The sequence below is a fragment of the Perca flavescens genome, chromosome 11 (genome assembly GCF_004354835.1).
Source record: "Perca flavescens isolate YP-PL-M2 chromosome 11, PFLA_1.0, whole genome shotgun sequence".
Lineage (NCBI taxonomy): Eukaryota > Metazoa > Chordata > Actinopteri > Perciformes > Percidae > Perca > Perca flavescens.
In genome coordinates, this window is record NC_041341.1 from 8,588,892 (window position 1) to 8,616,876 (window position 27,985).

Genomic DNA, 27,985 nt, shown 5'->3' on the forward strand with positions numbered 1-27,985 from the left:
GGTCGGATCACAAGTGGACAACTTTAAAAGGATGATTCCAGCGCAAAATGAACCTAGGGGTCAATGACCTAGGCTTACCGAGTCGACCGTTCATGCTAACTGAATGGGTCTCTTAGCTTGAAACGAGCTAAAAAAATCGGAACATATTTCACACATTCCACCACCGGGCAGTTAAGTCCTTCTGCGCACAAAGACTATAGGCAACACTTTTTCGTTAGTCATCACGTTTCTGGAATAATGTATGATTTATGAGTAACAACTAAAATGTACACACAATTGTTATCTACTGGTATATGCAAACGGAAATGATGTATGCGTTGATTTGCACGTAGAGCGGGGAAGTGAGATCTGTTCACACGTTCTACTGCCAAAGTGAACGGGCGTACTTGGAGCTGTCCGCTTGTGATCGGATCACCAAAAACCCACATTAATGCCAGGTGTGAGTACAGTCTAGCGGTGAATCGCTGCACCCTTATTTGATATTTTTGGAATCTGTTCTCAATGCCCAATCATATTCCTTGGTGGGAGGGGCTAAGAAGCGAGGAAAGTGAGGACTCAAGGAGGCAATTTTAGTGACACGAGATGCGGCGTACGACTCATTCCAGTCCTAATTAATCCTGACATGAACATAAGTGTTAAGTTTCACAACACAGTGCACAAGAAACACTGAATAACATTAAAATGTCCACACAACCAGCTGAATAATAGGTCTTTTTTTATTAACAGACACCATGAAAATGTCGACAGTAACAAAATTTTTTAGTCCATTTAAAATTAAAGAAAAAAAAGTGGGTTTGGATTGACAAGACTCCTCCCACAAAATAACTTAATGAGGGGGAGGGTAAAAGAAGGGAGGTTGTGCTCCGATACGTAAATGTAGCCGATACTTAATCCTTTCCTTGTATTTACTCAAATATTTAAGTAAAAACTGGCTTAAAGCAGCACAGTCACAGAAAGTCATGGTTTCTATCATGTCAAGGAAACATCAGGCACATTTTACACAGCATTAAAATAGAGGCATGTCACAAAGCAGGATCAGTTAGCCAACAAGCCTTTTCTAAATACTCTGAGACAATTCCAGAGGCCAAAGAGAAAGAATATCTGACTGCTAGTACACTTACAAAGCTAGAGATTAAGTTTGTCTTTGTTCACTACCACGCAAGCCACACACCTACATTTGTGTTTAAATAGGATTACGAAGTCAGCAGGCTAATTTAGTGATCCATTTCATGGGACAACCCCCCCAAAAACAGGCAACACAAAGCGAATTGAGAGAACAGAAGCAGACACAAAAAAAGTGAAGCACCATCAGAAAACATGATAGTGAATTAAGAGAGATTGGGGGAAGGGGAGTGGGGGTTATATACAGAGGGAGGGGGGAGGCTGTCAGTGTGTGCCTTTGTCAACAATACCAGTCACCATGATTACATTTTTTTGCAAATCCAGCTGCTTAAAGAAGACTAAAAAGGAAAAAAGGGGTTTCCCCTAAAAAGGAGTAGTGTGGGAGCGGGGGGGGGGGGGGAAGAGAGCTGTATCTAGAGACACACAGTGTGAATCTGAATAAACACAGAGTGTAAATATGATAGAAAACATGTCATCTTGTCCTGCAGGCATGGCTGAACTCTGCTCCCGCTATTCTTTAACCCTTACTTCCTTTGAGATAGACACAGGTGACAAAAGGTGGAGGGGGACATGGACAGTGTTACTAGACAGGAGCCTTAATACACTGTAGCGTGTGTGTGTGTGTGTGTGTGTGTGTGTGTGTGTGTGTGTGTGTGTGTCCTCTGTCGTGTGTATAAACGTGTGTGTTTTACGTATGAGTCTCCCTTTATGGCAGCAGCAGCAGCTTGTGTCTTTAGGCCTCGCTTTCCCCAGCTGATGAGGTGTTCTGCACTTCCTCCTCCAGAATGGGCACGATCAGGTTGTCCTTGGACATCAGGTTGTACTTCATTACGAAGCGTGTGAACCGGTGACAAAGGAACGTTTCGTTCTGAACACAGAAAAACATGTCACAACAAATTAACTCCTGCATCCCGGTTCTAAGGAAGGTTTAAAGTTCATATGATGCTCATTTGTGGTTGTACCAGAATAGGTTTACATGGTTTAATTTTCAAAAAACACCATATTTTTGTTGTACTGCAGAGCTCTCTCTCACTGCTGCAGACCCTCTTTTCACCTGGTTTCCGTTTTAGCTACAGAATGAGACCTTTTCATCTTCTGTACTATCTTTGATTGCACTCGCACATGCTCAGTAGCTCAGATGTAGATCCTGTCAGCTAGCTAACTCTAGAGACAGTAAAAGAAAGGCTGTTTCTCCAACTTTGGTCAGTTACAAGGCAGGATTAGCTGGGAGACTTCTTCTAAATGAGGGCGCACATGTAAGTAGTTCTTTTGTAGATTATGGTGGACTTGTGTGTGATGTAGCAGATTTTTATTGAGAACAAGGTAACATGCTAGCGTAGCACGCTAACATGCTAACGGTTGCGGTTAGCCAGCTCATTTCGGCTTGTGACATAGAAAGCTGTGCAGATCTTTCCCTGCTCACCCGGAGACTGAAAGCAGGACACATTCAGAAATCATATCTCACTCAGAACACCATGGATGGATTTTTTTCAAAGTTTGTATGCGTGTGGAAGCACCAGAGACACAAAATAACACCCCAAATCCCAGAAAAAGTGATTTTTTCATAATATGGGCACTTTAAAAAATAAATAAATAAGAGAGTTAAAAGGCAAGTTACATAAAAGATCTAGTTTAGAAAGTCATCCCCAGCATTGGCTGTTTATTGTGTGTTGGGGGATATTATTTACTAGCATGACAATTATAGAGTTTGCGATTAATTGTACCTGAAAACTGGGGCGGAGCCAGACATTGTGAACATTTGGGGCTCAGCCCAAACCTAAGGGCCGTTTTACAGTCGCCTCAGCCGAGCTTGCGTGCGCCAATGTGAATTGTTAGCTCAACGGTTTCATCATTCTGAAACCACAACAAATATTAAGGACTTATTTTCACTCCTGCCACCTGAAGCGAGGCAAGAATCGTCCGATGTTACTATTTTTAAAGTATCGTAGCTTAGGTAGGAATTTGGCATAAACAGCATTACTGGCTCCAGTCTGAGAGACTGAGGGAAAATGACACCAAGTCTAAGTTATTTTAAAACCCTAAAAGATTCAGGGATTTTGAGAAAATCTTTGGGGAGTAGAGCCCCAGAAGCCACCCTCCCGCTCCGCCTCTGCCAAACCATCAAGAAGACACCCCAAAATACAGATAAAAGCATTTTACATGCAATTGGTTTATAAGATATTTCCAGTGAAACTTACCTCATACTTGTCAAATATCTGGCGGTGATGGAAGTAGGCATGAGAGAATATCCTATAGATGCGACGACAGACGGAGCCTAGTTTGGCCACTGATGACTCCTTGATGCTAACCCTACAACAACAAATCAGACAAAGGAAGCTGTGTGAAAATATAAGTAATGTAAGGCAACAGTAGCCTAGAAATCTAGATGTGACCTAGCGGCAGCAAATTTATTTTGGAGCCAGGGGGGTCTAGCACTCTGTTGCCTTGCGAGCTGGAAAAACCAAACTCTGGTCAGGCCAATCACATAGTGTATAGAGTCGGTGGGCGGGGCTTATGGCTGCTGCTGCTGGGAACAGTGGTCTTCTAGGAAGACTTGGAGTTCAGCTTTTCTTTGATAAAAGAACGGCACAGAAATCATTCTTAAAAAAGGAAGATGTGTTCGTAGTTTTGCCGACAATACAACAAATACAGCAAAAGTTTAATCTATGAACTAGCTCCGCTACCTTCTTCGTGGCTCTGCCTGGTTGTAACGCTATCCTGTAGAGGGAATTTGAAAGACAACCGTTTATCCCGCCCCTCGGATTGAGCCCTGCCAATGGTGAGTTCCCAGACCCCACATCAGGCTAAGGCCACAGTGCAGTGCTTCCTAATAGCAATTTAAAAAAATAAATAAATAAAAACCCTCCAGCCATGATGGCAATAAAAGCTTCGTCAGCTTGCTTCACATAACGTTTTTTTTCTTTCTTGGATCACTGAGTAGCGTGTAGGGAGATGACAAGGTATGCAGGAATTGAACTTCTCTCAAGCGCTCTTTAAATTTTAACAACTATTTCTGTCACTTTTCATGTGAACAACTGAGTGAACACCATGAATGCTTCCAAAAGAGTGCAACCCTATTTCCATTTGTACGATTCGTTGATGGTCGCCACTCAGTTTGACAGCAAGCTTGTCATAGTGAGCACTTGTAGTGATGAACTTGCAGAGAATCCGCAACTCCCATTGGCTTTACAGAGCTTTATAGTGAGATCCGGCTCATTGCGTAGCTGTTCTTGTTGACTCTCAGCGCTCTCATAGTGACGTTTTCAGAGACAAAGCTCTAAAAACCCACTGTACTCTAGCTGCTGAGCAGCAAACAGCAGCCAGACACAGTTAGAGACTAGCTGATGAACAGAGTGGAGCATTTAGCAGCTAAAGAGACAGATATTTCCCTCAGGAGATGGCGGAGTGTACAAAATGTGAAAGTGGTCGCTCGTGGGGATGAACCTACAAAGAATGATCAGCTGAATCTGCAGCTTTTCACGACTTTACGGCGCTTTATTGTGAGTTTCAGCTCATTGTTTATCTGTCAGGTCCATAAATTTACTGTTTTGGTTCTCTTTCACTGCTCTAATGATGACATTTTCGGCTGCAGCCGGCAGCCATTTTCAGAGAAAAAGCTCTAAAAGCCCACTGTACAGCAGAGAAACGCAGTTACAGACTAGCTGGTGAACACAGTGGAGCATTTAGCAGCTAAAGAGACAGATATTTTGCTCAGGAGTTGGTAGAGATTAAAAGAGGATTGAATAATGGACTTGCACTCATCAGGTGGACACCAACACGACTCCAAATGAATAAAAATGTTGCTCTGTATCTGTGTTGCTTATGTTGTGTTTACACTTTGTTTCCACTACTCCCAAGTGGTAAACATTGGTTTTGTTATTGCAGGTTTAAGGAAGATGACTGACCTGCTGGGAAAGTATTTGTTGCTATTGAGAAGACAGGCAGCTCCGTCCAGCGTGTGCCTGGTGTAATCAATGGCAGGGCACTGTGGATGCAGCAGCACAAAACACACAAGTTTCGGTTTTACTTCGCACAAAGGCAGAGACAAATAAATCACGCTTAGGGATTCCTACATAGAGAGGGGATGAAAAAAAATTCTGCTTAAAACCGTTAATGTCACACAAGTGAGCTTTGAGTAAACCACAGTCCCGACTCACCTCTTTGGGTGTCTTGTGGGCAGCACATAAAAAGATCCACTGCTCTGTGGCAGTCATCTGGGTGCAGGTGTCTGGGTGGCACTCACTCTAAAGGAGGAGAGACGGGCATCACTAAAGCGGAGGTTACGTTGATACAAAAGTCAAATTGAACATACCTTTAAACCGCTCTTCAAAAGGAAGGACCTACCTGTTCATTTCACTCTTTCATCATTTGTGATATCGGACGTGATACCTTGGACTATAGCAATTTGATTCAATCGACAAACACTGAAATGTACTAATTAATTTGCTCAAGAAATGTCAATAATTTTGGTGTATGTTCCTTTTATAAAGAGGTAAAACGATGGATCTTTTTTCAAAATGTGTTCCTTTAAAAACTTTGAATTGCATCTTATTCAGATCTTTGCTTTCGGTACAAGACTGAGATAAAATCCTTTAATCTAAGCAACCTTAAAAATCTGTAAATTTAAAAACAAACAGTTTGTATATCTTGTGAGTTAGATCACTTACCTGCAGTTTTACAGCTAGTCCATTGAGCTCCAGGCAGAACTGCCTACAGAAAGGACAGAACAAGAGCACAACAATTATTACAATACAACAATTATATTGTTGTTGATTTTACATGCCCAGAGTATTTTTTGTTAAACTTTTTCAACATACCTGAGGTGTTCATACTTCCACACCCCCTCATCCTGACCCTCCGGAGGCTCCAGGATTTTGTCGATATTGGAGCAATCTGATCTAATGTTCTGCTGAATATACTGAAACAGAACCATCACACAACATATTTTAGGTGAGAACCGCACTCACCCACAGCACACATGACCCCACACACACACACACACACACACACACACACACACACACACACACACACACACACACACACACACACACACACCTGTTGGACAGCCAGGGTGCTGTCCATCTCCTCAAATGATTCATCCGGCCAGTTGTAGAAATCCTATACACGGAGGGAGGATAATTTTAGTCTACACTCAAAGTGGACATTGTAGCATAAAAATGCTAACTACATAGCTAGCTGTCATCTGACGTTAACTAGCTAACAGCCCTAACGTCATAATAACACATATGGCGGCAGAGAAGCTAACGCTGGCTAGCTGAAGTCTAAAGTTTGTTTACAAGCAAAGCTCTGCTCTAAGAATACCTTATTGTCAAAGTAAGCAGCCATTTGTTTTTCTAGCTACATTATTACACAGCTACGAAACTAACCTGACGCTAGCTATCTAGCTAGCTAGCTAGTTAGATAACGTCAGCTTGGGTGCGACTGCTTCCTGCAACAGCTAGCTAGAAAGCATTTACGCTAGGTGATAAGTTAGCCGTGGCTGAGAATCTTGTGCGAACTCCATTCAACAAATTGACTGTCTGGTTATTTAGGCAACAACGACTACCACCGGGAGCTCCGAAATGTAGAGCAAGCCCCCCATTTAAGTTAACGTTACTCCAGGAACTAGACGGAAGCAACAGCTAACATTAGCTAGCTGGCCATTTCTAGGTCAGACCCTTCTTCCTATATGTTGTCTGCGAACCTAAGTTGTCGACAAAACTTGTCAAGTTAAACAACGCGATTTAAAGGAGACAGTATCGCAGAGTCGTGCGGAGATTTTTGCAGTGATGGTTAAGTGTTCCTGAGGCGAGAAAACGCACCTTTGCCTTGGTTCCAGGCCGATTCCTCCTGAGAACTGCAGTACCCTCCGCCATGACCATCTCGACAGAATACCCGGATGTTGGTCAGCCGCTGTGTTGTAGCAGCGGACTAGGATACGAGAGATAGGAACCTTGATATAACGTTACAGTCTGATATGAACACGAAGAAAAGACTTAATATTGAATATTATTAAAGCCCATTTCCGCCAATTTGATTAAAAAAAGATCCTGAAAGTCATTTTGATGAGAAACTTTCTCAAAATAATGAGATTTTTTTTTTCTTCAAATTAATGATAGTCTCTCTAATTAGATACTAAGTCATTATTTTGAGATAGTAAATCATTATTTTGAAACGTTTCTTATTATAATTGACATTGCAGGATCGGTTTTTCTTTTCATCACATTGGTGGAAATGGGCTCCCATTCTATTTCGCCTAAAAGTCATTTATTTAAAATATTACTTAAGTAAAAGTATGTGTAGACCTATAATAAGGAACATTAAAGTATTCAAAGTAAAGTGAAAGTACTCAATGCAGAAAACTATCCCCTATACATCATTAGATTATTATTATTATTCATTCATTAATGTAAAAGCAGGATTTTACTGTTGCAGGTGCTGGAGCTGGAGCTCATTTTGAACTATTAAGTACAGTACTTGAGTAAATAAATGCAAATAGTAATACAGTGGTGCATTTATTTCCCCCCTTTACTTCCAAACAGTATTGTATTTGTTCTTACGCAATGTCATTCCCCTGTGTATTGAGATAATGACACACTTTGTATTAACATGGAGGTTCTGCTTGCTTAACTGTCTTTGATAGAATAAACAGACCCCAGAGGCAGCTTCAGTAATAACCAATACAACACCAAACCCTACTGGTTCAATTAAAAAAAAGGAGCCTAACAGAAAGTTTTTTGCCCTGGAGGCTCCAAACAGGTTAATCTGTCCACGACTGTTAGTTAAGTCAATAGTTCATAATAGCTCCACTTGAACCAGCTGCAACATTAAATACTGCTTCAACATGAATGCAGTTGAATCAGTAAAATCACCAACATAATACATCTATTACAGTATATGAAAGCCATTTATAACACGTATTGTTGGATTATATACCTCACTCAAGTGTATTTTAAGTACAAGTATGTATACTTACATTTTTTGCTGCTGTAGCGCTGAAATTTGGCAATTTCTCCGTGAACCATCACCTTATCGTGGTGGAGAGGTTTGTGTGTCTCTGTGAACCTGAGGGCTGTGTTGTCTGGAGCTTTGTGCTCCTGGTAGGGTCTCCCAAGGCAAAGTGGTCTCAGGTGAGGGGCCAGACAAAGAATGGTTCAAAAACCCCAATGAAGAAGCAAGGTAGAGATGGAGTGACCCTGCCGGAGGAAGCCCGGGGCCCCGCCTGGAGCCAGGCCCAGGCGGGCGGGCTCGCCGGCGAGCGCCTGGTGGCGGGTTTGCCACGGAGCCCGGCCGGGCACAGCCCGAACAAGCGACGTGGCTCCCATCTCTCCAGCCCATGGGCCCACCACCTGTGGGAGGAACCGTTGGGGTCGGGTGCGATGCCACATGGGTGGCAGTGAAGGTCAGGGGCCTCGGCGGACCAGACCCGGGCGGCAGACGCTGGCTCTGGGGACGTGGAACGTCACCTCTCTGTGGGGGAAGGAGCCGGAACTGGTGCGGGAGGTGGGCGCTACCGTTAGATCTGGTGGGGCTTACCTCTCGCACAGTCTCGGTTCTGGAACCATACTCCTGGATAGGGGTTGGACTCTTTTCTTCTCCGGAGTTGCCCAGGGTGTGAGGCGCCGGGCGGGTGTGGGGATACTCACAAGCCCCGGCTGAGCGCCCGCTGTGTTGGAGTTTACCCGGTGGACGAGAGGGTCGCCTCCCCACGCCTGCGGGTTGTGGGGGGGAAACTCTGACTGTTGTTTGTGCATATGCACCAAACAGGAGTTCGGAGTATTCGGCCTTCTTGGAGACCTTGACTGGAGTCCTGCATGGGGCTCCAGTGGGGGACTCCATTGTTCTGCTGGGGGACTTCAACGCACACGTGGGCAATGATGGAGACACCTGGAGAGGCGTGATTGGGAGGAACGGCCTCCTGATCTAAACCAGAGTGGTTGTTTGTTGTTGGACTTCTGTGCTAGTCATGGATTGTCTATAACGAACACCATGTTCGAACATAGGGATGCTCATAAGTGTACCTGGTACCAGAGCACCCTAGGCCGAAGGTCAATGATCGATTTCATAATCGTTTCATCTGATCTGAGGCCGTATGTTTTGGACACTCGGGTGAAGAGAGGGGCAGAGCTGTCAACCGATCACCATCTGGTGGTGAGTTGGGTCAGGGGTGGGGGAAGACTCTGGACAGACCTGGTAAGCCCAAACGTGTAGTGCGGGTAAATTGGGAACGTCTGGAGGAGGCCCTGTCCGACAGACTTTCAACTCACACCTCCGGGCGGAGCTTTTCGTGCATCCCTGTGGAGGCTGGGGGCATTGAACCCGAGTGGACAATGTTCAAAGTTTCCATTGCTGAAGCTGCGGCGAGGAGCTGTGGTCTTAGGATCTTAGGTGCCTCAAGGGGCGGTAACCCCACGAACACCGTGGTGGACACCAGTGGTCAGGGAAGCCGTCCGACTGAAGAAGGAGTCCTTCCGGGATATGTTATCTCGGAGGACTCCGGAGGCAGTTGCAGGGTACCGAAGGGCCCGAAGGGCTGCAGCCTCTGCCGTGAAAGAGGCAAAGCAGCGGGTGTGGGAGAAGTTTGGAGAAGACATGGAGAAGGACTTTCGGTCGGCACCAAAGTGTTTCTGGAAAACTGTTCGCCACCTCAGGAGGGGGAAGGGAACCATCCAAGCTGTGTACAGTAAGGATGGGACACTGTTGACCTCCACTGAGGAGGTAATAGGGCGGTGGAGGGAGCACTTTGAGGAACTCCTGAATCCGACTAATCGCCCTCTATGTTAGAGGCAGAGCTGGAGGATAATGGGGATTGTCGCCGATTTCCCAGGCGGAAGTCACTGATGTAGTCAAACAACTACACAGTGGCAAAGCCCGGGATTGATGAGATCCGTCCAGAAATGCTCAAGGCTCTGGGTGTGGAGGGGCTGTCCTGGTTGACACGCCTCTTCAACATTGCGTGGAAGTCTGGGACGGTGCCAAAGGAGTGGCAGACTGGGGTGGTGGTTCCTCTTTTTAAAAGGGGGACCAGAGGGTGTGTGCCAATTACAGGGGTATCACACTTCTCAGCCTCCCTGGTAAAGTCTACTCCAAGGTGCTGGAAAGGAGGGTTCGGCCGATAGTCGAACCTCGGGTTGAGGAGGAACAATGCGGATTCCGTCCTGGTCGTGGAACAACGGACCAGCTCTTCACTCTCGCAAGGATCCTGGAGGGAGCCTGGGAGTATGCCCAACCGGTCTACATGTGTTTTGTGGATTTGGAGAAGGCGTATGACCGGGTCCCCCGGGAGATACTGTGGGAGGTGCTGCGGGAGAGTATGGGGTGAGGGGTCTCTACTCAGGGCCATCCAATCTCTGTATGACCAAAGTGAGAGCTGTGTCCGGGTTCTCGGTAGTAAGTCGGACTCGTTTCAGGTGAGGGTTGGCCTCCGCCAGGGCTGCGCTTTGTCACCAATCCTGTTTGTAATATTTATGGACAGGATATCGAGGCGTAGTCGGGTGGGGAGGGGTTGCAGTTTGGTGGGCTGGGGATCTCATCGCTGCTCTTTGCAGATGATGTGGTCCTGATGGCATCATCGGCCTGCGACCTTCAGCACTCACTGGATCGGTTCGCAACCCGAGTGTGAAGCGGTTGGGATGAGGATCAGCACCTCTAAATCGGAGGCCATGGTTCTCAGCAGGAAACCGATGGAATGCCTTCTCCAGGTAGGGAATGAGTCCTTACCCCAAGTGAAGGAGTTCAAGTACCTTGGGGTTTTGTTCGCGAGTGAGGGGACAATGGAGCGGGAGATTGGTCGGAGAATCGGGCGCAGCGGGTGCGGTATTGCATTCAATCTATCGCACCGTTGTGACGAAAAGAGAGCTGAGCCAGAAGGCAAAGCTCTCGATCTACCGGTCAGTTTTCGTTCCTACCCTCACCTATGGTCATGAAGGCTGGGTCATGACCGAAAGAACGAGATCCAGGGTACAAGCGGCGAAATGGGTTTCCTCAGGAGGGTGGCTGGCGTCTCCCTTAGAGATAGGGTGAGAAGCTCAGTCATCCGTGAGGAGCTCGGAGTAGAGCCGCTGCTCCTTTGCGTCGAAAGAGCCAGTTGAGGTGGTTCGGGCATCTGGTAAGGATGCCCCTGGGCGCCCCCCTAGGGAGGTGTTCCAGGCACGCCCAGCTGGTAGGAGGCCTCGGGAAGACCCAGGACTAGGTGGAGGGATTATATCTCCAACCTGGCCTGGGAACGCCGGGATCCCCAGTCGGAGCTGGTTAATGTTGCTCGGGAAAGGGAAGTTTGGGGTCCCCTGCTGGAGCTGCTCCCCCCGCGACCCGACACCGGATAAGCGGACGAAGATGGATGGATGGATGGAGGGATCAATAAAGCCTATCTAATCTAATATTGTTATATATTCTGTTGTATATCTATATTATATGATACTTACACTATTGTTTTTATATTTTATATTATATTGTTATATTGCTGTACTATACAGTATATTGCTGTATTCCCTAGGTTTGTGATAAGATAAAATAAGACTTTATTAATCCCACACTGGGGACATTCCTGTGCTACAGCAGCTCAAAAGAAAAATTTGACACACATCAAAATAACACAAATACACATTAAATATACAGAAAGTACTATAAGAAATAGAAAAAATAGAACTAGTTATAATAATAATAATAATACAAACATATTGACACTATAAACACCCTTATATAAACAGCCAGTATATACACACAGAGAGGAAGACTTAGGTGCACGTATTTGATGGAGGGTTTAACGGTCCTCCCTCAAGAAAATGAAACCTTTTTTTTAATAAAAAGAAAGATGCAATTTTACTTCATTTTTGGCCCAGTATTATTAGCATGTATGTGTCTAACATGTTGGAAAAGCTAAAGCAGATGATGAATAAATAACACTCAAAAAAGCTTACACTACCATAATTAGATCTGAGATAAGTCATTTAGTTTTGATGCTTACATTAGGGCTGCAACCTCTTAGTCGATTAGTCGACTAATCGGTCGTTTTGGTCTTAGTCGACTAAGATTTCTTTAGTCGATTAGTGATTTTTTATGCTTATTCATGCTTAATGACTCATTTCCAAGAAACTTATGAGCACATTTATGGTAAACACAAGATTTAAAGTGGTGCTTTTGCAGGATTAATTGTGGAGAAACTCAGTTTTACAGATGGTTAATTAACTACATTTATATTGTGCTTTTCTAGTCTTAACCACCTCTCAAAGCACACAGCTCTGTCAATTAAATCAACTAATCGATTAGTCGACAAAATCGTATAAGTGTTAGTCGAATAAGAATTTCTTTAGTCGAGGACAGCCCTAGCTTACATTGATTTTACATTCAGTCGGCTAAGGTGGTGCACCTGAGCTTTATAATGGTATGGAAAACCCTGTAATGCTCATGTTTCTCAGATTTTTGCGTCATATTCTATTCTATTTATATTACTTTTCTATGTTATTCCAGACACTAAGTACCATTACTTATAAATGAGTCTGGTGTACACTGACTCTTCTGCTATTAATCACACTACTGTCACTTTACGGTTATTTTTGTCTCCATATAGCCTAGAAATCTAGACGCACCGTATCGGCAGCAAATGTAATTAGCAGCCAACATCTTGATGTGGGTCTGGCTTGTCAGGCTAGTCTCCATATGTTCTTGTTTAGTGTCCATTTCTATTCTTATTTTAGTTTTATATAGCGCTTATTTGTTTTACTTTCTTTATTAATCTGTATTTATCACGGTCCTCATGCGGCTGCAACAGCTCTATTTCCCCTCTGGGGATCAATATAAGTTTCTCTTACTTTGGTAATTTATGTATAAGTTGACAATATTTAAATATGGTTTTGAATGTATTTTACTTGTATTTGAGTACTAGAATATAATTAGTACAGCATTAACGATTCTCTTCACAAAATGAAATGGTCACCAAATTTGCACTATATCTCATAGTACAAGTTTACCTTAACCTTTGTCAGCCTTTAGTTTACGTTCTTTTTTTAAATTAGAAAGATTAAGTGAGATCAAGTGGGTTTATCTTGCACTACATCCCCAGATTTAATTTGGTCTAGCGCAAGTCATGTCCGCTTCTGTTTGAGGGATCTCTCGTAAGTCTTAAGAGTGGTATAAGGGACTACGTTTCATTCCCTGAAGATGGCTGTGAGAGACAGTCAAGGGCTACAGAAAAAGCTAGTAAGTGAACATTTACTTTAGCATATTTAATTACAAGTATACTCAATATAAACTGCTAAAGAAATGCAGAAATCATGAGGCAAAAATCAACAGTTCACTTTTATTATTGTTACCAAATGTGATTAGAATTATTTACAATTGCAATAGAAAAAAAGGAAAAGAAAAACAGACATGAAAGAAGAAACTTAATTCCTTCTCTCCAGGTATGGATGACAGGGACTTGACATGATCTACAGCAACAAGAAAAATGAAGACTCATTCCACGTATTTACCGAGGATATCGCCATCCCGGAACAGGAAATAGTCCTAGAAGATAGGATAACAAAATTACACAAGGAAGGTACAAGAGGAAACAAATCTTAACGGATTCAGATGAAAAGCTACTGCACCTTGTCGTCCAGGCTGACTTTAGTTCCACCGTACTCTGGTAGGAGTACTTTCTCTCCAACCTTCACACTGACTGGCAGCACGTTCCCTTTCTAGAAAAAGAAAAACATTTAAAAAAAAGTTACACAAGAGCCCTTAGAGCTTAATACTATAAAATCCCACATTCCTCATAACAGATGGGCCAGTATCTCTAATGTTTTAGCCAGAAAATAAGCTCCAATACCCAGGGGCGTAGCACAAAATTCTGGGCACTGTGGAAAAGCATTCTCTATGGGCCCCTACCCACATCCACAGCTATTTATTCTAGCATCTTTTTGGGCCCTGCTCACATGAGGGCCCTGGGTACTCAGTCCCCTTCCCCCCCCCAGTCCGACACCCTTGCTGGGGTAATCTTACCTGAGTGACAGAGCCAGGACCTACTGCCACCACTGTGGCCTGCAGCACTTTGCCTTGAGCCTTCTCTGGGAGCATGATGCCGCCCTTAGTTACCGTCTCTGCGACTAAGCGCTCCACCAGCACCCGGTCGAACAAGGGAAGGAATTTTCTGAAGGCCTGTCGGTGACCAAAAAGAGAAAAAAAAAAAAAAAGCAAATACGATCAATTTTTATTGGGGTTGAGCTGCGGTGGGAGCGTCACGTTAAAGGGCTTCATTTGTGCGAGGTCCTGTCGTGTTCTTTAACTGCCCCAATGTCGCACAAGTACAATTTATATTTCACAGTTATTGTATTTCGTCACATCATTTATAGATCTCGACATTCCCGACCAAACTTGAAGGCTGCTTCATTTCACGGAGAAAGAGTGTAAGAAAAGAGAAGGACTGAGGAAACAGTCAGCTGTTCCACAAACTCCTGGGCAGTTCGGTGCTTGTTGCGTTTGGCTTTTAAAAAAACTTTGTGACGTTGGATGGCGTTTCTCCAACAGTTTAATCCATCGCAACTTTATTGCAGTATTAAAAAAGGAAAAACAAAATGAATATTCAAATCCCAAAATTGAAAACCAAATACCTACCCAACCAATGAATATCCGAATAGTCAAATATCCAGATCCTGCCCTAATTACTATTGAATAATATTTTACTTTTGTTACACTACCACCACCGAATAAAGCCTTCATTTGCTGCAAGAACCCAATAATACCACAAGGGGGCTGTCTTGAGTCCGAGCTTGTGTTACACAAACCTAAAGACAGTGGACCCTGGACCCACACTGAATTTAAAGTGGGTTTTGCAACATTCACATGCTGATGAAATACGATCTCTGTGTGATTTGATGCAGCCTAATAGCAAAGCATACGGTATGACAACTCTTACTCACTAACGCTACCACATAGAACACTGCAATATATGTATTGTCCTGCCTATGCACCACCTGTCTATACTTGAATATACTTTTCTGCTTTTTATTCACTTCTGCTTAGACGCAAAGTGCATTTCGTTGTATTTGTACTCTGCACAATGACAATAAAGTTTTTTAACTTTTAATCAACTACAGTTGAAAGAAAGAAAAAAAATGCACAAGCTCAGGGTTTAGTTAAAATGTTTTTAAATACGAAAAAGTCTAGTTAAAATACAGGAATGATTAATCAGCAGTTGTGGCTGATCTGTTGGGAAAGGGGGAGGAAGGTAAAGAGGAGGGGGAGGGGGCAAGTCTACAGAGAGCTTAATTAAAGACTGTGTCTAACCAATAAATTAGAAGCTCCTCCACAGAGGCCACCTTTGTAAAGTCAATTGTTGCGAATCTCAAGTGTAACCAAAGTCAGCATTTCTTCATCATGTTTAAATAGTTCAGGAAAAGAACAAGTAACAAGAAGCAGCAGCTGAATGAGGGAGGACACGATTCCAAACACCAGCTGCCAACATGTCCGATAGCAGCAGATGCATGAGTGACCTTGTGTGAAGGTTGTTTTGGGAACGAGGTGGTGGTGGTGGTGGTGGGAAGTAAAGGGGGGGGTGGGTGGGGTTAAGGACAGTTTGTTGAAGGATCAGTAGACGGTAAAAGGGGGTGGAGTTATGTATTTATTGTGACAGTTTAACCCGAGGCAGGGGGAGGACAAAGATAAAATACTTTGACGCCAATGTAGAGGCATTGGGATGTTTAGGGGAATCAGCCACAGTTGGGAAATCCAGTTACAAACCAACACTAAACTGTGATAAAAGCCTTGACTGGTGATGAAAACGTCCGCCAGGTTTGTAACATGGAGGTCAAGTTCTCCAGAAGGTTCTCTCTGCAGTATTTCATGAGGTTGCATAAGATGGGTTTAACTGCCAGCTAATTATCAAACCGCAGTGTTTCAGCATATTTATATCAATGAGGGTTATAATTTATTGAGCAACACAAACTGCAGGTTTTTTTTTTTATTATTTATTTACAAGCTGCACATTATAACATTCATTAAGAGTAGGATTTTCACAGTGTTTTTTGGTAGATATGCATAATGAACTGGCAGCTATTGGGGCTTTTTTTTATCCATATAATATTCTGCTATTATATTCACTGTCTGTATTTTTTTGTGGTGCCTCTAGTACTTGGAATTAAATAGATTTGGGAAATCTTTGTTGATACCCAGCCCTAGTTATGAGGGTCTCATACTGTAGTATCAGATATAGAGTGTATACACCGTGTTCTTATCATAATTCCAGCTATGTCTTACTATTAGCATTTCTTTTATTCACACCTGCACTATATACACTATCTTTTTACTTATACCTGTACTGCCTTCTATAACTGCTGCACAAACTCTACTGTTCATCTATCTATCTATCTATCTATCTATCTATCTATGGTATTCATCTCTACCCCTTACTGTATATTCTACTACTACTTCTACTGTTTATTCTGTATTTTACTATTGGTTATTCTGTACAATACTGCTTTTTGCACTTTTGTTTTAATGGTAAACAGCATTTCGTTGTCTTTGTACTTGTACTCTGTGAAATGACAATAAAATTGAATGTCTAATCTAACCTATAGCGTGCACTGAGAGGGCGTGAGGTCACAGTCTACGTAACGGAAGCAGGAAATGATTTAAACGAGCATGCAATTCGTGTTTTTCACCAACCAAGGGCATGCATAGTGCAATATGACAGATTTATCTTACGAACGGGTCATAAGAAGACAGTTTAAGAGATGATAACCCCGAATTAGTGTGAATATTGGTCTGTCTGTGCGATCACAGACACTTCATCCATCCACATGTGTCTGCTGCTCCAGTAATGAATGAATGAATGAATGAATGAATGAATGAATGTCAGGATTAGTTGATTGGTTAGCTAACGGTTATACTATTTACATTATCTACACAGGGTCCCAGGTGTCGCGTTTAATGATACCAAAGCCAACTAAGCAAGGGAGCAGAAATATGTGTTAGCAGTCAGTTTGTAACGTTAGCTGCACATGCAAACGTTTCATTAACGCTCCTTTGTCTCCTCTGACGGTCTACAGTGTATGGTAAAGATAAACATGGCTGTGTTTAGCAAATGTTTCCTTCTCACTTGGCTTTTCAAGTGCTTGACCTTGTGATTCGATGTTACAGATAGCTTACACAACATTAGCTAGCTATCTGCTAACGATAACGTAGCAGTCATATGCAGCCTGCTGCTGTATCCTGTATTTTAATATGTGTCTGTCTTGGGTGTTAATTATAAATACAGAGAGTTTTGGGACAAAGTATCTTACCATTTCTGGATGTGTGAGAGGTCTGGTAGTCGACGTGAAGCTGCTGCACCCCGGTTTCTTCTGGATCTGACACACTGGAGGGGGAGAATCTCTGCTCTCTCCACGTGAAATATCCAGCGCATGCGCACTACCTGCTCGGAACTTTGGGTCAGATTCTTTGCCTTCCAGAATATTCTAGAACACCTAACGAAAAGAGAAAAACACGTTTTACATCCATAAAAGTTATTTAATGAGATTCAAATGCGTTTTAAAACTGTTTTTGTAGTGTTTTCGCTCTTATTCGTACATTTAAAGTCGGAGCAATATTGCACAATGTCCACTTTGACCTTTATTTTTTTCCTCCAATTGCGCACAAGAAAATTCTGGAAACGCCAGCCCCGGAACGAGCATTGCGATACATTCTAAATCATAACATTGTGATTAAGTGCACGTATAACTTACATGCATGTATTATCAACAACATGTACTTAAAGTATCAAAAGCATAAGTACTCAATGCAGAAGATAGAAAAAATAAACATCTTACATCAGTTATCTAAACTAGTTCTGTCGTTATTCATTGTTAGGGGCGCGCCGGTAAATCACCCGGATGTGATAGGCCATGTGCAGTCCCGTCTCAGGAGCTCTCCACACGGCTTGTCCTTTTACCTCCAGTATCATTCCGTCTCGCAGACGTGCATCTTGTAGCAGCTACAAGCCTCTTACCTCACAAGTAAGTGCTGACATTTTTCACATTTGTATGTTGTATGTTGTATGTATTAAGTTATACAAGCTAACGAGGCTAATATTGTGAGCGAAGTGCTTTTCAAAACGCTGGCTTTTCATTGCAGATTTTGCACAAGCTGAGAGGTAACGTAACACTAACGGTAGGCTTATAATACTCCTAGCTAACTTATTTCTATTCGTAACTGCAAGGACATACACGCTAAACTGTTACTAGTACAGCCCTTTAAGCCACGCGTTTATTTTAGCCGGACAATGATTACTATTTAATCAGGAATGTCTCGTGTCTGACGTGATGCAACCTTTCCTTAACGTCCCTCCTCCATAATGCTGTACACAATTTGACTGGCAATGCAGGAGGTGTCTTATTAAGATGTGTTAACATTTGTCGTCAGTTACACAAATGTTGAGCAATTATTGGCTCTGACAGTGTGATGGTCACTCCTTATATTAAGGATGAGCCCCACAGACAGTTATAGCACGCGTAGGGATGGTGAGGCAGTTCCGCACATGCCTTTTTTACAATTTGACCTTGTGACGCACGACCTGAAGAGCACACGTGCGGGGGTAACCAGGAAGTGGTTTTGGGTGAATCGTTTCATAATCCGTCACGATCAAGGCCAATATAAATACAAGTCTGATTCTTTATTATTGATATACACATTTAAGAATGTTTGCCAAGTAGGAAAACGTGTGATTTGCAAGCCTATTGAAGAACATTTACTGTAATCGAGTACAGTTTGGAGGTACTTTGCTTGAATATTTAAAATGTATGCAACGTTATACTTCTACTCCACTACATCTCAGAGGGAAATATTATACTTTTTACCGCACTACAATGTTTTATTTATTTATTTATTTATTTTATCCCCTTCCTGTCCGGTGAAAACCACATATCTCCAGATATGTTGATGTTGAATGTTTGTGATCTTATAGAATGTGATGCACTGCTGTAGATTAAACTACACTAGATTAAACTACCCAACAGTATATATGAAGGAGTTCAAATGAGCACAACCTTAAACATCTACAGCAGTAAAATGCAACATACACATGAATGCAGCAGTAATATGAATCCAGAAACATCAGATAGAAGAGGAAGACACTGACAGGGAACGTTTACGTTTTAGTACTTTGGGTAAATTGTGCTGGAGTATTTTCACAGTGTGGTATTTTTACTTTTAATGAAGTAAAAGATGTGAATACATCTTCCACCACTGAAAGAAACCAACATAAAAGTTTTTTTCCTGAGGGGCCAGAACAATTATTATCATTCAACCATTATGAGATATTGATCAAGCACAAATGCCAGCTTCTTAAATGTAAATGTCTTTTTTATAGGAGTGTCTATTGAATATATTAGAGACAAACCAACAATATGAAGATGGGGCCCCACAATTGTGATGAGGATTTCCCCAGTTTTATGACCTAATTTACTAAACAATGCTTGTAATTGTCAAATTGTAGTTTAATATCTCATTGTTAAAATAGCAATAGTTGCATTTAAAACAAACTAATTCATACATTTGAGGTAAACTAAGTGTGCTGGTGTGAAATCATATCTCTCCCTGCAAACATTAGCTTTGCTGTGACATTTAGTTTGGTTATGGTTGCACCTCTTTGTAGAAGGTGACTTGGAGAGCTGTGAAAATGTTTTACATCCCATAAGTGGAGAGTCATTCATTCACTGGTGTCATGCCACTATTGACCACGAGGGGCGCAGTTAACCTTTGGAACACACAATCTGTCCTCCTGTGACTGTTGGGGGATGGGATGGGATGGGTGAAGTTATTTAGGCAGTGGTGGAAGAAGTACTCACATCATTTATTTAAAAGTTTATACCACAGTATATATTTAATTTTACTTTAGTACAATTAAGTTTTGGCATCAAAGTATTCATTTTGCAAATATTTATAATATACATGTTATAATATTGGATTCTAATTATTGATGCGTTTCCATCACTTTAATGTTGCGGCTGGTAAAGGGAGAGCTAATTTTAATTTATCACTATGCCCTGCTGGAAAGCTTGTGAATTTTGTCCAGCAATTATTTGTATTTTTACTGTATCTGGAAAGTAACTAAAGGTATCAAATACATAGTCTATACTCCTTTGCGTTCCACTTCCGGGATTGCTCCGGTGCTGCAGGAAATTCTGCCGGATGCATGTTTTCCGTTTCCTTCCGCTTTCTTTGTGAGGACTATGGTTGACTGCTCCTCAGATCTCTGCAGGGTAAATCCAGACAGCTAGCTAGACTATCTGTCCAATCTGAGTTTTCTCTCGCACAACTATTTTGCAGCAGGCTCTGTGCGGAGTTTAGCGCCACCCAAGACGATTCTGATTGGTTTAAAGAAATGCCATTAAACCCGAGCACGTTTTCCTCCCATTCCCGAAAGCTATGTTGAGTAGCCAGACCCTCCTTCAGCGTGCTTTGGAGGAGGGTCTGGCAAAGCGAGACTATCAAATACATGACATAGTGGAATAAAAAGTACTGCATCTGAGATGTAGGCAAGTAGAAAATGGAAGCACCCTTATCTACCTTTTTTAAAATTGTACTTAAGTTCAGTGCTTGAGTAAATATACTTAGTTGTATTTAGGTGTACTTTGGCTCCACTCATCACTTCTATTTTCAATGTATATAAGATTCCTGTGACGACTCAATAACTTTGCAGATTTGATTTGGACACCTCTGGTTCATCAGTGACCGTAATAGTAATAACTTTTCTTCCCACAGAGATGTTTCGTTTACCAACCATCATGAAGCAGGTGAGGCCTGTGTGCCGGGCGCTGGCGCCTCACCTCACACGAGCCTACGCTAAGGATGTGAAGTTTGGAGCGGATGCTCGTGCCCTAATGCTGCAGGGAGTGGACCTGCTGGCTGACGCTGTGGCTGTCACCATGGGCCCAAAGGTAATCTTTGATGTCTAGTATTCAGTCCACTGGCTGGGTTATTACTATATTTATAAAATGTGAAAAATACTGGACGGAGCTTGAATTCCACAGGACAGGAGAAGACATGAAAGGGGAGAGAGAGAGGGGGGGGAATGACATGCAGCAAAGGGCCGTAGGTCAAAGTCGAACCCGCGGCCGCTGCGTCAAGGACTAATCCTCTATATGTGCGCCTGCTCTACCAACTGAGCTAACCCGGCCACCCATTTATTTTTAAATAGACGATAAAGCAGGGGAATGCTTTAAGGGCGTGGCTACACACCACCCTGTCAATCAGGACAGAGGCTTAGCAATGCTAACCATGGCACTGTGTACATTTAAAATAGTAAAAAAAAAGTTTGTGTTTTCATCTTAAACTTTGACCCTTTCGCTATGTGTTTTTCACTTAAATTCGCCTAAAAATGTTGTTCTGCCAATGAAGCTAGCTAGTGTTTTTTCTGTACTGCCGTTGATGAACAACGCCAGTGCCCAGAGAGACGAGTTTACTCGCTGGCAAAAACGCCGCTGTATGACTCTCTTCAGCCGGTTGGAAATCGGCATGTGTCCCTCATTAGCTTAGTGCAACACCATTGAAACCACAGACGACGTCATCCTCCCCAGCTCCGCCCTCTCGTTCAAAATGTGTTTCGTCCGTTCAAAAGAAACCGCGGCGGCCAAATGCCAAACTAAATGCTTCAAAACAACACTCCGCAAACCAAAGGGTGACGGCATTGCTGCTACGTCCATCGTTTATTACGGTCTATGGTCATCACTCACTTTTGTCATTCGGAACTCCCTTGCCCCAACGTTACAGACCCCTTCACCTCACCACTTCCTGTCTCTATTCCAGGGTCGCAATGTCATCATCGAGCAGAGCTGGGGCAGCCCCAAGGTCACCAAGGACGGCGTGACGGTGGCCAAGAGCATCGACCTGAAGGACAAGTACAAGAACATCGGTGCCAAGCTGGTGCAGGACGTGGCCAACAACACCAACGAGGAGGCCGGTGACGGCACCACCACCGCCACAGTGCTGGCTCGGGCCATCGCCAAGGAGGGCTTCGACACCATCAGCAAAGGCGCCAACCCCGTGGAGATCCGCCGGGGGGTCATGATGGCCGTAGAAACCGTCATCAAAGAGCTGAAAAATCTCTCCAAGCCAGTCACGACCCCCGAGGAGATCGCACAGGTAAACGGGATAAGGGGTACATTCCTAGAAGTGAGGAGTCTAGCAATTTACTCAAGTACATTGCAACATACACATTAATGAAGCAGTAATCCAAAAACCTAATTTAAAATAGTAAAACACTGACTGGGAACATTTTACTGCACAATGACTACTTTTGATACTTCAAGTAAATTGACCACTTTTGCACTACATGCTTGCTCTTGGGGGAATTTTTGGGTCTTTGTAAATTATTATAGTGTGGTCTAGACCTACTGTAAAGTTTCCTGAGATAACTCTTGTTATGATTTGACACTATAAATAAAATTGAATTGAATACAACTTTTTACTTAAGTAAGGTTTTGAATGCAGGAGTTTTACTTGTGGTGGAGTTTTATAAAATGCTTTAATGTAATTTGTCTTTTTTAAGGTTGCTACAATCTCAGCCAATGGAGACGTGGAGATTGGTACCCTAATTTCCAACGCCATGAAGAAAGTCGGCCGCAAGGGAGTCATCACCGTCAAGGTTAGTATTAGAACTTCACACACGGGTATTCAAAGACTTCTTTACTGCTGTTATGATTGCTTAAATAGTCTGTTATTAGAGTCTGTGACCTAATCAGTACCTGCTCTACATCTCAGGATGGGAAGACCCTGCACGATGAGCTGGAGATCATTGAGGGCATGAAGTTTGACCGTGGTTACATCTCCCCTTACTTCATCAACACTGCCAAAGGTAAGGGAGTTCACGTTGGCTCGTATCACTTCATATGTCTGTTTCCTATGAAAGAAACGCGTTGCTAACATCTGTTGTCTCTGTTTCCAGGTCAGAAGGTTGAGTTCCAGGACGCCTACCTGCTGCTGAGCGAGAAGAAGATCTCCAGCGTCCAGAGCATCGTTCCAGCCCTGGAGATCGCCAACCAGCACCGCAAACCGCTGGTTATTGTGGCTGAGGATGTGGACGGAGAGGCCCTCAGCACCTTGGTTCTCAACAGGTACATACAAGAGCTGCTGTGCTGTGTTGGAATTCTTTTAATTTTTTATAAATTATCATTTAAAAAAAAGAAGAGAACTAAAAGTAGCACATATTTCAACTTTATTTGCAGGCTCAAGGTGGGGCTTCAGGTGGTGGCTGTTAAAGCTCCAGGATTTGGAGACAACAGGAAGAATCAGCTAAGAGACATGGCCGTCGCCACCGGGGGCACTGTAAGTCCACTTTTCACTTTGAAGAAACCTAACAACTTCTGTGCTAAATACTCTACTAGTCACATTAATAATACAAAATGCAACCAACAAATTAAAGGACGAATCCGGCGGGATGTGTTTTCATGCTAATCCCATGGGACCAGTTTTAGCCCAAACTGCTGATTAGCTTATATTCACGTAGACATGCGGGGGCCATCTTGGGAAAACCGTCACGACGAGACAAACGCAGTGCGGTACCCGTGTGTTATTAACCCCTAGGTCCATTTTGCGCCTGATTTGTCCTTTTTAAGTATGATGTAATATTATAGATTGAATTAAAACTTTATTGATCTCTGGGAGGAAATTCACAAGCTACCAAGCAGATAAAAGTATACCAAGTAGTTAAGTTCAGCTCCACCTTTTAACTTTTGCTTCTTTCTAGTATATTTTGATGCCAGTACTTTTTATTTTAAGATTTTGAGCCTGGGGTATTACTTGTAGCAGAGTATTTCTGCACTGTGGTACAAAGTAAAAAGATAGTACTCTTTCCACCACTGCTAAATTATATGAGCCTCAAGTTAAATGTAATATCTCGGGTGTGTGACTGGATTTGTAAATGTTCCATTTCTTTCTCTTTGGCCAGGTGTTTGGAGATGACGCAGTAGGTCTGGCTCTTGAAGACATCCAGGCTCACGACTTTGGCAAGATCGGTGAGGTGCAGATTACCAAAGATGACACCTTGCTGCTGAGGGGAGGCGGCAGCCCCGCGGAGGTCGAGAAGCGTGCGGCAGAGATCGTCGAGATGCTGGAGAGCACCACCAGTGACTACGAGAAGGAGAAGCTCAACGAGAGGCTGGCCAAGCTGTCCGACGGAGTGGCGGTGCTCAAGGTACGTCTCCAAACTGAATAAACGCGGACGGTACTAATCGCCGATCGTTGTAGTTCTGCTCTAGAAAGACAAAGCTGTGATGCGTGCTCTCCGTCTCAGATCGGAGGAACGAGTGACGTGGAGGTGAACGAGAAGAAGGACCGCGTGACAGACGCTCTGAACGCCACACGGGCTGCGGTGGAGGAGGGCATCGTGCCAGGCGGGGGCTGCGCCCTGCTGCGCTGCATCCCAAGCCTTGACACCGTCAAAACTGTCAATGCTGACCAGAAGATAGGTTAGTCACACACACACACACACACAGGCTCAAATGTACTACAAATAAACCATAGTCCTATGTAAGGTTTGTAAGGTCCCATGGCATGAAAATTTCACTTTATGAGGTTTATTAACTTTAATATGTGTTCCCTCAGCCTGCCTATAGTCCCCCAGTGGCTAGAAATGGTGATAGGTGTAAACCGAGCCCTGGGTATCCTGCTCTGTCTTTGAGTAGTGGCTGTAATTCTGCACCGAGGCTGAATTTAGGGAAAGAGACTTCAGATACAGTATTAGGGGACCACTAAGGTCTATATAAAAGAGACTTCAGATACAGTATTAGGGGACCACTAAGGTCTATATAAAAGAGACTTCAGATACAGTATTAGGGGACCACTAAGGTCTATATAAAAAGACTTCAGATACAGTATTAGGGGACCACTAAGGTCTATATAAAAGAGACTTCAGATACAGTATTAGGGGACCACTAAGGTCTATATAAAAGAGACTTCAGATACAGTATTAGGGGACCACTAAGGTCTATATAAAAGAGAATTCAGATACAGTATTAGGGGACCACTAAGGTCTATATAAAAGAGACTTCAGATACAGTATTAGGGGACCACTAAGGCCTATATAAAAGAGACTTCAGATACAGTATTAGGGGACCACTAAGGTCTATATAAAAGAGACTTCAGATACAGTATTAGGGGACCACTAAGGCCTATATAAAAGAGACTTCAGATACAGTATTAGGGGACCACTAAGGTCTATATAAAAGAGACTTCAGATACAGTATTAGGGGACCACTAAGGTCTATATAAAAGACTTCAGATACAGTATTAGGGGACCACTAAGGTCTATATAAAAGACTTCAGATACAGTATTAGGGGACCACTAAGGTCTATATAAAAGCATCGAAAGAGCACCATGTCATGGGACCTTTTAACATATACAGCTTCATTATGTTCATAAATCTGATTTCCTTTCGTCCGGAACAGGTGTGGAGATCATCAGACGGGCGCTCCGTATCCCCGCCATGACCATCGCTAAGAATGCGGGTGTGGAGGGTTCACTAGTGGTGGAGACGATCCTGCGGGGGTCAGCTGAGCTCGGCTACGACGCCATGCTGGGAGAGTACGTCAACATGGTGGAGAAGGGCATCATCGACCCCACCAAGGTACGGCGCTCATTGACTGCGGTCGTGACGAATAGCGGCGAGAGGCCGCTAACGTCGCCGTACACATCACACCGATTCTTCATTTGGAGCTTAATCAAAGATCTAAACCAGATCACTACTGCCGCTTAGTGGTTAAAGGTGCTGTAGGTAGGATTGGGAAGATCCAGGACTTAGCCAAAGAATTTGAACATTGCCAACTCCTTTTTTGCTAAAGCCCAAAATAGTCTCTTAAGCCCCTCCCCCCACAAGGGAGAATGAATGCATGTACATAAGCAGTGATTGACACGCAGTTAATTTGATTTGTGATCTTTGGCTCAGACGGAGTTCTGCAATCTAGTTACAAAGTTATCATATTTCGTGCCAAGGCAAGTAGTTGATTAGTCGGTGGACAGAAACCTTTTTCGACAAATTACTTTTTTCATGTATTAAGAAAACTCTTTTTAAAAATATTTTCTTTTTCCAGCTTCTCAGATTTGAGAATTTGTGGCTTTTCTCTGTTTTTATATAATTTTAAACTGACTATCTTTTGAGTTTTGAACTGTTGGGTCAGACAAAACAAGACATTTGAAGACATTTCACCTTGGGCTCTAGGAAACTGTGATGGGCACATTTCACTCTTTTTCTGAATTTTTATACACCACAATCTATTAATTGATTATGAAATAATATTGCCCTAACTATGTTCTATATCTTTTTTTTCAAAATCTTAATCCTCTTCACTACATAATGTCTCGTAACATTACAATGCAACTATTTTGAGACTGTTGGCTGGACAAAACAAAATGTTTGAGGACACTGTTTTCACGGCCTCTTATTTATTGTAAAAACGTACACGAATAATTGATGTTATGTAATAAGACCGACTAATTGTTGAGTGAAATGATCGTTAGTTGCAGCCCTAATTATGAGCACACTCAAATGCAGCTGGGCCAGATGTGCATTGAAATGCTGTAACATCCGGTCTCTTCCCCCCCCCTACAGGTGGTGAGAACGGCCCTGATGGACGCCGCAGGAGTCGCCTCCCTGCTCTCCACTGCCGAGTGCGTCGTCACGGAGCTACCCAAGGAGGAGAAGGAGATGCCAGCGGGGGGCATGGGCGGCATGGGGGGCATGGGCGGTATGGGGGGCATGGGTTTCTAAGCCAATCCTCCTGACTTCCTGTACAGACTTATATAGGCAGAGTGGTGCTGGGGGGGGCGGTGTCTGAGGAAAAAATCCTACAAGAAAACTGCACCCACCTCCACCAAGCTTTGCCCAAACTGACTGGCCATGATGAGTATGTTGGAGCTGCCCCCCCCGCCCGCCCACGACTTCCCACGCCTCCCTCCCATCTCTTCGTCTAGGGTTTCTGGAGGAGTCGGCCTCACCCGACGCAAAGTAAATAATCAGCGAATGAGAGTCCATCAAACCCAGTTACTACACCTCTGCTCTATCTAACGGCTGGAACACTCGACAGAAAGATGCTTCTCCAGATTTCCGTACAGTTGTCATCTCTGTAAAGTGATTATTAAAGTGGTCTAAGAACATAGTAAACATATTGTTGATGCTCTGCATTACTGTAAGCACCAGAGAAGATGCCTAGCCAGGATCGTGTCAGTGTCCTTTCACTTTTGTCATAGTATTTTGTTAATTCTTGTTTTTTTTATATATATATATTAATCTGTTTTTGTTCCCCCCACCTAGCTAACATTATGTGAGTTAAAATCTCTCATTCGATTTAATTAAACCGATTTTTCATACCGAGCTTTTTGAGGATTTTCTGTCTCTGAAGTGACGTTACATTGCATGTCCTTGTACGTGACCACAATTGGGTGAAGAGTGCCTAAATTACCAGAGTTGGGAGTATCACCAGGGGCCTGTTTAACATTTTTTACAATAACGTTTACGGAGAGGTCTGTGGTCATCGTTTTCATGCATGCAGCGTTGTGAGTTTTTTTTTTTTTCAGATCATCAGCCTTTACGTTGTCGATGATCTCCGTGGGGTCGGTTGATTGATTTCCTAATAAATGGCTGATTGAATGTGAGGGGTGGGGCTCAGCTTACAAAGCAGTTTTTGGACCATTCAAGGTCTTGGCTACAAAGTCTAAATGTGAAAACGTGTGCTGTTAAACATTGACCTTCATTTCTCCCCTCGTAACGCTCTGCTTTAACCAGAAAAAACTACAGTAACTAGATATTTTACTGACCGAACGCAGGATATTAGTCCTTTGCAAAACGGCAAATAGCAGTGATCATTCAACTTCTGTTTTGTACAATGTAGACAATGATTGATGGTGATTTTT

At 43.1% G+C, this 27,985-nt stretch overlaps 2 protein-coding genes across 5 annotated transcripts; one reads left to right on the forward strand and one right to left on the reverse strand.

Moving 5' to 3' along the window:
* Positions 1-698: 698 nt before the first annotated feature.
* Positions 699-18,014, reverse strand: LOC114563703 (MOB-like protein phocein). Of its 3 annotated transcripts, XM_028590499.1 has the most exons (10): positions 17,910-18,014; positions 17,385-17,567; positions 14,107-14,262; positions 6,181-6,243; positions 5,940-6,040; positions 5,790-5,832; positions 5,280-5,366; positions 5,028-5,107; positions 3,321-3,432; positions 699-1,990 (listed from the first exon to the last, which is right to left on the reverse strand). In XM_028590499.1, the coding sequence occupies exons 2-10, from the start codon at positions 17,385-17,387 to the stop codon at positions 1,856-1,858; spliced, it is 780 nt and encodes a 259-aa protein (XP_028446300.1). In that variant the 5' UTR covers positions 17,388-17,567; positions 17,910-18,014; the 3' UTR covers positions 699-1,855. The 3 variants fall into 3 exon arrangements, with proteins under 3 accessions (XP_028446300.1, XP_028446298.1, XP_028446299.1); XM_028590497.1 differs by lacking the exons at positions 14,107-14,262; positions 17,385-17,567; positions 17,910-18,014 and adding an exon at positions 6,948-7,057; XM_028590498.1 differs by lacking the exons at positions 699-1,990; positions 3,321-3,432; positions 5,028-5,107; ... (2 more) ...; positions 5,940-6,040; positions 6,181-6,243 and adding exons at positions 13,405-13,629; positions 13,713-13,802 and having other exon boundaries at positions 17,910-17,983.
* hspd1 (heat shock 60 protein 1) lies at positions 18,002-27,980 on the forward strand. Of its 2 annotated transcripts, none has more exons than XM_028590495.1 (11): positions 18,002-18,095; positions 20,842-21,017; positions 21,886-22,221; positions 22,628-22,723; positions 22,840-22,933; positions 23,024-23,192; positions 23,304-23,403; positions 24,026-24,271; positions 24,371-24,545; positions 25,525-25,703; positions 26,685-27,980. In XM_028590495.1, exons 2-11 carry the CDS (start codon positions 20,844-20,846, stop codon positions 26,841-26,843), a joined length of 1,728 nt encoding a protein of 575 aa, XP_028446296.1. In that variant the 5' UTR covers positions 18,002-18,095; positions 20,842-20,843; the 3' UTR covers positions 26,844-27,980. The 2 variants fall into 2 exon arrangements, with proteins under 2 accessions (XP_028446296.1, XP_028446297.1); XM_028590496.1 differs by lacking the exon at positions 18,002-18,095 and adding an exon at positions 18,178-18,249 and having other exon boundaries at positions 26,685-26,843.
* Positions 27,981-27,985: the final 5 nt, after the last annotated feature.

Bases quoted from the DNA above. Each gene is read 5' to 3' on its own strand.
- hspd1 (XM_028590495.1), top strand. From the start codon at position 20,844: ATGTTTCGTTTACCAACCATCATGAAGCAGGTGAGGCCTGTGTGCCGG. The intron at 22,934-23,023 runs GTAAGGGAGTTC...CTCTGTTTCCAG, and splicing joins CTTCATCAACACTGCCAAAG to GTCAGAAGGTTGAGTTCCAG. The intron at 23,193-23,303 runs GTACATACAAGA...CTTTATTTGCAG, and splicing joins AGCACCTTGGTTCTCAACAG to GCTCAAGGTGGGGCTTCAGG.
- LOC114563703 (XM_028590499.1), bottom strand. The intron at 6,041-6,180 runs GTGTGTGTGTGT...GTTCTGTTTCAG, and splicing joins GCACCCTGGCTGTCCAACAG to TATATTCAGCAGAACATTAG. The intron at 5,833-5,939 runs GTATGTTGAAAA...TCCTTTCTGTAG, and splicing joins TGGAAGTATGAACACCTCAG to GCAGTTCTGCCTGGAGCTCA.